At 40.2% G+C, this 10,522-nt stretch overlaps 1 protein-coding gene across 3 annotated transcripts; it reads right to left on the reverse strand.

Annotated features, from left to right (window-relative positions):
- Nucleotides 1–1,896: 1,896 nt before the first annotated feature.
- On the reverse strand, nt 1,897–9,278 carry LOC129821247 (heterogeneous nuclear ribonucleoprotein A3-like). Of its 3 annotated transcripts, XR_008754286.1 has the most exons (12): nt 9,170–9,278; nt 7,369–7,491; nt 7,142–7,288; nt 6,846–7,056; nt 6,668–6,754; nt 6,498–6,566; nt 6,359–6,412; nt 6,123–6,260; nt 5,872–6,000; nt 5,705–5,775; nt 4,262–4,339; nt 1,897–2,212 (listed from the first exon to the last, which is right to left on the reverse strand). XR_008754286.1 is itself a non-coding variant. In XM_055878684.1 (11 exons), the coding sequence occupies exons 1-10, from the start codon at nt 9,173–9,175 to the stop codon at nt 5,720–5,722; spliced, it is 1,020 nt and encodes a 339-aa protein (XP_055734659.1). In that variant the 5' UTR covers nt 9,176–9,278; the 3' UTR covers nt 3,759–4,339; nt 5,705–5,719. The 3 variants fall into 3 exon arrangements, 2 of the variants coding, with proteins under 2 accessions (XP_055734659.1, XP_055734658.1); XM_055878684.1 differs by lacking the exon at nt 1,897–2,212 and having other exon boundaries at nt 3,759–4,339; XM_055878683.1 differs by lacking the exons at nt 1,897–2,212; nt 4,262–4,339 and adding an exon at nt 4,917–5,600.
- Between the last annotated feature and the right edge of the window lie 1,244 nt (nt 9,279–10,522).

Consider the following 10,522-nt stretch of genomic DNA (forward strand, 5'->3'; position numbering starts at 1 on the left):
TGCAACAATGTATGCCAGATGAACATAATGGCTTTGCTGACTGGGATTGCGTAACTGTGTTTTTCGAAACAGAAAAACCAAAACGGTTTACAGTGATCCAAATGCCATTCACAATGGAATCAAAACAGCTATTGGGTTGATCTATGTTAGACCTTCGTTTTTTTTCAATAGCCTTGTTTATTGTCCACAAAACAGAAAGCCCATGATGTACATTAAACTTAGTTTTGAATATTATGAACTGAATCTATTAAAATCTATAAAAATCTTTTGTGAAAGCCAAAACACTTAAATAAAACATAGTTCCAACCAGACAAGACACTTCAACATTCTATTATAGCCATGCTAGCGCCCCATTAACATTGGGGAGAATTTAAACAATGCTATGTAACTGAATGTCTAGAATTTGAATAATATTATAAAAGTAGTCCTAGCTAAATATACAGTGTATTCGGAAAGTATTCAGACCCTTTCCACATTTTGTTACGTTACAGCCTTATTCCCCCCCCCCCCCCCCCCCCCCCCCCCCATTAATCTACACACAAAACTCCACAATGACAAAGCGAAAACAGGTTTTTAGAAATGTTTGCAAATGTATAAAAAACAGAAATACCTGATTTACATAAGTATTCAGACCATTTGCTATGAGACTCGAAATTGAGCTCAGGTGCATCCTGTTTCCATTGATCATCCTTGAAATGTTTCTACAACTTGGAGTCCACCTGTGGTAAATTCAATTGATTGGACATGATTTGCAAAGACACACACCTATCTATATAAGGTTGAGAGTGCACGTCAGAGCAAAAACCAAGCCAAGAGGTCGAAGGACTTGCCTCAGAGACAGGATAATGTCAGGCACAGATCTGGGGAAGGGTACCAAAACGTTTCTGCAACATTGAAGATCCCCAAGAACACAGTGGCCTCCATCATTCTTAAACGGAAGAATTTTGGAACCACCAAGACTCTTCCTAGAGCTGGCATGCCCGGTCAAACTGAGCAATCGGGGGAGAAGGGCCTTGGTCAGGGAGGTGACCAAGAATTCAATTGTCACTGTCAGAGCACCACAGTTCCTCTGTGGAAATGGGAGAACCTTCCAGAAGAACAACTATCTCTGCAGCACTCCACCAGTCAGGCCTTTATGGTAGAGTGGCCAGACGGAAGCCACTCCTCAGTAAAAAGGCACGACAGCCCGCTTGGAGTTTGCCAAAAGACGCCTAAAGGCTCTCAGTAGATGGAAACAATATTCTTTGGTCTGATGAAACCAAGATTGAACTTATGGCCTGAATGTCAAGCGTTACATCTGGAGGAAACCAGGCACCGCTCATCACCTGGCCAATACAATCCCTACGGTGAAGCATGGTGGAGGCAGCATCATGCTGTGGGGATGTTTTTCAGAGGCAGGGACTGGGAGACTAGTCCGGATCGAGGGAAAGATGAATGGAGCAAAGTACAAAGAGATACTTGTTGAAAACCTGCTCCAGAGTGCTCAGGACCTCAGACTAGGGCGAAGGTTCACCTTCCAACAGGACAAAGACCCTAAGAACAGTCAAGACAACACAGGAGTGGCTTTGGCAAGTCTCTGAATGTCCTTGAGTGGCCCAGCCAGAGCCCGGACTTGAACCTGATCGAACATCACTGGAGAGACCTGAAAATATCTGTGCAGCAACAGTCCCCATCCAACCCGACAGAGCTTGAGGATCTGCAAAGAATGGGAGAAACTCGAGGGTGTAATCGATGCCAAAGGTGCTTCAACAAAGTACAGAGTAAAGGGTCTGAATACTTATGTAAATGTGATCCGTTTTTTTTATACTTTTGCAAAAATGTCTTAACCTGTTTTTGCTTTGTCATTATAGGGTATTGTGTGTAAATTGGGGGGGGGGGGCAATTCAATGAATTTTAGAGTAAGGCTGTCACGGAACAGAATGTGGAAAAAGTGAAGGGGTCTGAATACTTTATGAATGCATTGTATGGCTCTGGTTCCAACTGCATTTATTCACGTCTATAGCAGTTTACCTCCATTATTCAGCTACACTTCATGTGAACCATGCATGACGACTTCAAAAGGGTCCAGTGGACAAACACGTTGGAAGAAAGCATAGCACTGCACATTGTAGTATTTGCAGTTCCAGGCCCTTTCACCCACATACATTACCTTTGAACGCCAAGCCTTCTTTCTCCGCCCTCTCTCAAACCAATCTTTTCGGAGGCTTTGAGGCTAACAAAACAAAGAGATCATGTTTGCTTCACATAGAGTATTCACAGCGTTCTCAACAAATGGATAATCTCAACCACTTTTCATACAGTACCAGTCAAAAGTTGGGACACACCTCATTCAAGGGTTTTTATTTATTTTTAATACTTTCTACATTGTAGAATAATAGTGAAGACATCAACACTATGAAATAACACCTATGGAATCATGTAGTAACCAAAACAGTGTTATCAAATCAAAATATATTGTATATTTGAGATTCTTCCAAGTAGCCACCCTTTGCCTTGATGACAGCTTCACACACCCGTGGCATTCTCTCAACCAGCTTCATGAGGTAGTCACCTGGAATGCATTTAAATTAACAGGTGTACCTTGCTAAAGTTCATTTGTGGAATTTCTTTCCTTCTTAATGCGTTTGAGCCAAATCAGTTGCGTTGTGACAAGGTAGGGGGGTATACAGAAGATAGCCCTATTAGGTAAAAGACCAAGTCCATATTATAGCAAGAACAGCTCAAATAAGCAAAGTGAAACATCAGTCCATCATTACTTTAAGACATGAAGGTCTGTCAATCCGGAACATTTCAAGAACTTGAAAGTTTCTTCAAGTGCTGTCGCAAAAACCATTAAGTGCTATAATGAAACTAGCTCTCATGAGGACCGCCACAGGAAAGGAAGACCCCGAGTTACCTCTACTGCAGAGGATATGTTCCTTAGAGTTACCAGCCTTAGAAATTGCAGCCCAAATTTATGCTTCAGAGTTTAAGTAACAGACACATCAACATCAACTGTTCAGAGACTGCGTGAATCAGACCTTCATGGTCAAATTGCTGCAAAGAAATCACTACAAAAGGACATCAATAACAAGACGACTTGCTTGGGCCAAGAAACATGAGCAATGGACAGTCTGATGAGTCCAAATTTGGGATTTTTGGTTCCAACCGCTGTGTTTTTGTGAGACGCAGAGTAGGGTAACGGATGATCTCCGCTTGTGTGGTTCCCACCGTGAAGAATGGAGGTGTGATGGTGCTTTGCTGGTGATATATATTTAGAATTCAAGGCACACTTAACCAGCATGGCTACTACAGCATTGTGCAGCGATACACCATCCCAGCTTGTTTGCGCTTAGTGGGACTATCATTTGTTTTTCAACAGGACAATGACCCAACACACCTCCAGGCTGTGTAAGAGCTATTTGACAAAGGAGGAGAGTGATGGAGTGCTGCATCAGATGACCTGGCCTCCACAATCCCCCGACCTCAACCCAATTGAGATGGACCGCAGAGTAAAGGAAAAGCAGCCAACAAGTGCTCAGCATATGTAGGAACTCCTTCAAGACTGTTGGAAAAGCATCCCAGGTGAAGCTGGTTGATAGCTTTGCACACTCTTGGCATTCTATCAAGGCAAAGGGTGGCTACTTTGATTAATCTAAAATATATTTTGATTTGTCTAACACTTTTTTGGTTACTATATTATTCCATGTGTCACTTCATAGTTTTGATGACATCACTATTATTCTACAATGTAGAAAATAGTAAAGATAAATAAAAACCCTTGAATGAGTAGGTATGTCCAAACCTTTGACTGGTACTGTACATAAAATATCACTAATTCCTTTTAGGAGATGTCTTTATTTAAGAAACACATCTAATAAACATGCATACTTGGATTAATTTATTCAAACTAGAATATAGGATACCTACCTTGTCTGACCAGGGGGTGAAAAAATCATCATCCTTAATTAAGTTACACTTTTTAAATGTTACCTTTCAAAGCGATGTATAGAAAATCTTTATAATGATGCAGAGCAAAATATCAAGATACCTGTAATGTAAGCCTGTGTGAATGTAAAGTCTGATCTGCAGACTCCCAGAGATCAGTGAGCTGTGCAAGAAATGCATGAGATCCTTAGAAATGACCAAAAATGGAGTGAATGATACCATTTTACTCTTAGAAGGGATTCCATATTCAACAGCAATTGTTCACCCCTATTTGAATGTTGGTGTGTGCAGTCTTACACCTTGCAGTATACTTTGAGATTTACTTAAGTCTTACCCATCCAGAAATGTCCATGTAATCGTGTCATTAGAGATTTTCAGCCTTTAAGAGTAGTCGTAATGCTTCTTTCACGATCTGTAAACCAAGCAAAGTGGTTACTCTTACCTGCATCTTCTTTATGTTACCACTGCTTGTGAAATACTCACTTCCCTTTCCCCTGTAAGGTCTGAAAGCTAGTAAGAACTTCCTGGTAAACTGCCATATCTGACTCAACAGGATCTATAAGTGTCCAGGAACTCTAGTTACTTTTTTTGCTAGAATATGCTTTCCTCCAAGGGTGTGGCTCTCGTTGCTGCCTTCTCTTTTCTCTCACAACATGCTGACATGTCCACTGTGCTGGGACTGAAGAGGTCCTGTCTGAAAAAACACTCTGCAATCTTCCATACTGACCCGCTGAGGCCCAACTGAAGTGGCTTGTAGCTGTAACAATCCTACTAGTGCAATCCTGGCTAGGCGATGCGTGTCCCTCGCCCTAGGACTAGCCAAGACTCCCTTTCCATCCAGGCAGGAAAAAAATGAATCTTTCAAAGTTCAGAGAAAACAAAACATACTTCTGAGGATATTGATTTGCTACACTTGATTAGTGATGATGGACATGACAAGAATCAAATCCTTCAATCTCTCTGAGCCAATGATGCACTATACTTCAAAAGACTTTACTACACAACTTTATTAAACTTTTTTCCACTTGTCAAAATATTTTTTACAATCTAGAATTCTGTTTACTGCATACAAGTGGTGTAAAACACATTTCCTTAAAATTGTTGTCTGCACTACTTATAACCACTTGTCACTAATAAAATACATGGGGTTCTTGAAATACAGATCATAATACACTTGATACAAAGACTTGCAATCATATTAACTTCAAAAGAAAAAAAAGACAGCTCTAGCTTATTTGAGGGCCTGATGCGTATAGGCCCTTCTGACAGGACCAAGTTTTTCAAAAACGACAAAGATAAGACCATAGAAAATCTATCAATCTACAGCAAAATAAATGTAGGACTATTCAAAACTGACTGGAGTTCGAAATACTTTTTTATTTTATTTTTTAAAACTCCTGATTCCACAGGCACAACAATACATACACTTCAGATGCACAAAAGGAACAATTATAAAGTGGGGGAACATCTACCACAAATAAGGTACTAGCTACACCCTTGCACTTTGTAGTTTGTGTGTACAGTCTTTCTTAGGATTAGTTTCCCGTTAAAGCTGCAATAACTTTCTGACTTCTGTTCCTCTACATGCTTTCAGACGACTGCCTAAAAGTACAGTAACCTGCAGCTTTCCTGACAAATCCTTGCTCATCTCCTCTCCTGCTAAGAACTGAAGCCTGTTGAATGGATACAGGATAAAACAAATAGTTATTCTAGTGTTGCGTGGGCTCACACTGTACTATACAGTCAGGTATGCACAGTGTTTTCAAACAGAACTTACCCGAGCGTCATAGTATCAATATCGCTGTGAGCCGTAGCCATGCCCACTTCCACCGCCTGAGCCGTAGCCACCTGGAATAAACAAATGATTGACAGATGAGGGTTGTGTCATCACAACATCAGACAGACAGCACATCACCTCGTCCAGCTCAGCGAGAGAATACTCACCTCCATAGGGGCCACCACCAGAGTTTCTGCCACCAAAGTTGTTTCCTTTCATGGGACCATAGCTAGATTGCGGTCCTCCGTAGTTGCCAAACTCATTGTAATTTCCACCCCTTCCACCACCAAAGTTCCCTACAAGTCACAGAGATTTATTTTTTAGAATAATGACGTCACATCCAATTAATGTGGGTTCAGCTCATTCAAACAGATCATGTGGCATGACAATATATACAGGCTAAAATAGGTGTTCGTACCTCTAAAGTTGCCTCTGTCGTTGTAGTTATCATATCCTCCTCCAAAGCCTCCTCCCTGGTTTCCATACCCAGGACTTCCTCCCCCATACCCGCCACCACGTCCACCTCTGTAGCCAGGTCCCCCACTGTAGTTTCCACCTGGACAGAAAAGCGCTCAGATTTAAGCAAGCTCTCTTTTAGAAATGCATCGTCAAGTTCCCGCTACTTATCTGATGATCCGCTACATAAATACTGACCCTCTCCACCGTATCCATTGTATCCATCCCCTCCTCTTCCGCCACCGTAGCCTCCTGTAATACACAAGATAATTCCATTTACATTGCTGTTGCGATTAGTTCCAAACGTATCCACATATCAAATGGAAAAGGGACTTACCTTGCCCAAAGTTGCCACCACCAGAGTTACCACCTCTGCCCATGAAGTTTCCAGAGCCACCACCCCTATCTAAAAAGAAAATGCCAATATTGACACTGAAGTATGTTCTAGATGTGCCACTCTGAAACATTCATACATTTGGACAAATAAAGATGGGTTATTATGCTTACTCCTCTGATTGGACGCCTCCATTTCCTGTTTTGGGAGTGCTTTTCTGACTTCGCAGTTGTGGCTGTTTATTGTGTGGTATTTCTGAGCTGAAAAGAAAACAAGGCAAATCTTCAGCAAAGGAATGTTTACTGATATTTAAAATGGAGCAATTCAAAGCGGCAACAACCCCATACATACCAACAATTTTATCCACAGTGTCATTGTCATCAAATGAGACAAAGCAGAAACCCCTCTTTTTCCCAGTTGCGCGTTCCTCCATAATGTCAATGGTCTCAATCCTCCCATAGGTCTCAAAGTACTCCCTGATATGGTCCTCCCGTGTGTCCTCCTTGATCCCCCCAACAAATATCTTCTTCACCGTCAGGTGGGCACCCGGTCTATTAGAGTCCTGTGACAAAAGAAAAGCTGAGCAGTGAGCACACACTTGTCACATTTTGACAATCGCAAATGAATGTGAAGCAGAGTTTACTTACCTCTCTCGATACAGCCCTTTTAGGTTCAACAACACGTCCGTCCACCTTATGAGGGCGAGCTGCCATGCAGGCATCCACCTCCTCCACACAGGAGTATGTTACAAAGCCGAACCCTCTCGAGCGCTTGTTGTTTGGGTCCCGCATTACCTACATGAAACCAACGTATTAGCTTTACTCCTCATATAAATGCATTGTAAATACCAGACACTTGTGAAATGCATACATACCACACTGTCTGTGAGGTTTCCCCATTGTTCAAAATGGATCCTTAAACTTTCCTCAGTGGTTTCAAAACTTAGGCCCCCAATGAACAGTTTCCTGAGCTGTTCAGGCTCCCTAGCTTCATGACCCTGTTAAAAAATTTCAAAACAGGTATGCATGTCACACAACAATGAAATTGTATGAATAACAGACTATACCATCTTATTTCAAACATTTTACAGTGTAATAACCTAGATTGCAATATCTTAGTGTAAATGTATCAAGATAGAATTTTCTCATTAGCCAAGATAGAATTTTCTCATTAGCCAAGACTCTTGGACATTCTAGGGAAAACAGTTTTGCCATTTTAAAAGTGTTATAAAATACATTTTAAAGTGCAAATATTATGTAGCTAACAGGTCGTTGAAAATGATGCAGTGACAAAATGCTAGCTAACTTTAGCACAGCTGCGTTTCTGAACATTTGGCTAGAAAATTGCATCATGCTAGTCAGAGTTCTACAGTTACAATAATTTTGGTTTGTAGAATGATGGAATGTCTCCACAGTTCAACAAGTGTTTGAATGTTCATTCATTGGGATACATAGACCTAAACTGTAGGACAGGCTATTCTTTAGCTAGACTGTAAAACCAGATAATGTGATTTAAACAAACATGGTTAAGTGGGGCGGCAGCGTAGCCTAGTGGTTAGAGTGTTGGACTAGTAACCGGAAGGTTGCAAGTTCAAATCCCCGAGCTGACAAGGTACAAATCTGTCGTTCTGCCCCTGAACAGGCAGTTAACCCACTGTTCCTAGGCCGTCATTGAAAATAAGAATTTGTTCTTAACTGACTTGCCTAGTTAAATAAAGGTAAAAAAAACAAAACAAAAAAAACATGGTTAAGTATGCATTATACTTGGAGTTACAGGTTTGGTACCATTTGGTGTAGCACATAATTTAACCAAACTTAGCAATATGATCTTAGATTCTTGGAAACTGGAGTCTCATAAAATGTCCTTGACCATTTGAATTTAGAAAATTCTCCATTATTAAAATAAAATGACCCCATTAAGTAATCAAACCACATGTACGCCGCCATCTTGTCCATTTCAAGTATTCTCTTGTTGATCGAGACAGGTGTGTCATGACATGCGGCACTTTGGGGTGGATCCACCTGCCTCAATCAATGAATGAAGACTTGAAAAAAACAAGAAAAAAGACAAGATGGCGGCGTACACACTCCTCATTGTTGGATTCCTTTATGCCGCAAAACATTTTAATTTATTATAACAGAGCATTTTCTAAATTCCAAAATACCTCCTACAACTGGACAATAACATTTTATGAGACCCCGGTTTCGACGAATCGCTAAGGTTTGTCGAAAATTCTCTGTTACACCAAACAGTAACGTTAACCTGTAACACCTAGTATACTGGATACCACTTTTGGGGGTTACATCATTGCCTGGTGTTACAATCTGTAGCTAAGACTTGGCCTGACCTACATTTTTGGCCTATGTATTCCAATGAATGATACATCCAAGTACTTGTTAATGTGGAGACGTCCTATAAACCAAAATAACTGCAACATTGTAACCGTATAACTCTGACAGCCATGATAATTTTGCTAGCCAAATGTTGAGAACCGCAGCAGCGCTAACGTTAGCTAGCTAACATTAATGTTGCCTTCCTAAAAATGCTGTTAGAATCATGTGCACATTATGTCGCTGCATCATTTCCAAAGACCTGTTTGCTCATAATACACTTTACATTGTTACGTGCAACGCAAATATATGCAGACACTGATAAACAATCAACATATTTATCACCTCCATTTTGCGAAGTATTCTCTTTCCTTGGTTCTGAGAAGAAAGGAAGCTACTGCACCACGTGATAGGAAGTCTGAACGGGTCGTGCAGTCGTTAACTGATCCAGGATCGGTTTTGTGGTTTTACCATAATAAACCGGATATGCCTGGCAAGTTGATTTAAGATCAATCATTCAGAGTAAATGTATTCAGCTGCATAGTATACCTTTATTTAAATGTCCAATGATATAAATGAAATCATATTTTTATTATAATGTATAATCTTTAACATTTGTGATGACTTTGTAGGCTAATCATACACCATGTATCATACATACCATGTAGCTGTAGGAGTGAAACAAAGAAGTTGTCTGCTATCTAGTGGACACTGAAGGCAATGTACCAGAATAGCCTCGGCTGATTGTTTTTCCCATAGACATTAACCAGGTTTTTCCATATTTTCCCATAACTACAAAGCAAAATAAATATTTTGTGAATTTAGCTTGTTTGTTGCAAATGTATGTTACTGGTTCATGAATACAGATATTTTTTATTAAAATAAAATGCAGGGAAATGCAACTGTTTTTCAGTATTTGCAACACTTTTTAAAATAGCATACACATTTTAATGCAAGTGCAAATTGTATCTGAATACTCTGGATTTGACCACTGTCAGTGTTGACATTGGACAGTACAACTTGAATATGCTATTGCCATCAGCTGCTACACCATAAATATAGAATCTTGTTGAAAATCAGATCTGGACAAGTATCCATGTACTGTTTTATTGGATGGAATAATGTCTTGCATTACCATTACAGGGTGCCAGGAAAAAATACAGCCCCAATAAAAATGACAATATTTCACTGTCATTAACCTTCATTTCTATTTATTGCCTATTTAGAGTTCTAGTGTGGTATGTCTTTGTTTTGGTTATTACAGTGCTGTTATATTATAGGTGGTATTGTACCTTTTTTAAGTAAAAGATCATTCCAACTACAGAGATTAATTATATTGTTATAGCGTAACATTTTATTAAGACAGTTGTTACAATGGATGAAAACAAGGATTCTATAGCCATGAATAACCATGAATGAAATAAGTCCTGTGTTCCACCCTTCACTCTGACACTGTCGATTACATATCACCTGTGTTTGTTCCAGCACATTTATTTCTTAATTAAACTGATAATGAGATTGAGGCCTGGTAACATTATTTCTGCTTCAGAGCTTTCCCTTAATTAAGGAACAGTAGTAGTTGACCAGTTGCATCACCGCCTGGTATGGCAACTGCTCGGCATCTGACTGTAAGGCGCTACAGAGGGTAGTGCGTACAGCCCAGTACATCACTGGGGCCAAGCTTCCTGCCATCCAGGA

The sequence above is a fragment of the Salvelinus fontinalis genome, chromosome 23, assembly GCF_029448725.1.
Source record: "Salvelinus fontinalis isolate EN_2023a chromosome 23, ASM2944872v1, whole genome shotgun sequence".
Lineage (NCBI taxonomy): Eukaryota > Metazoa > Chordata > Actinopteri > Salmoniformes > Salmonidae > Salvelinus > Salvelinus fontinalis.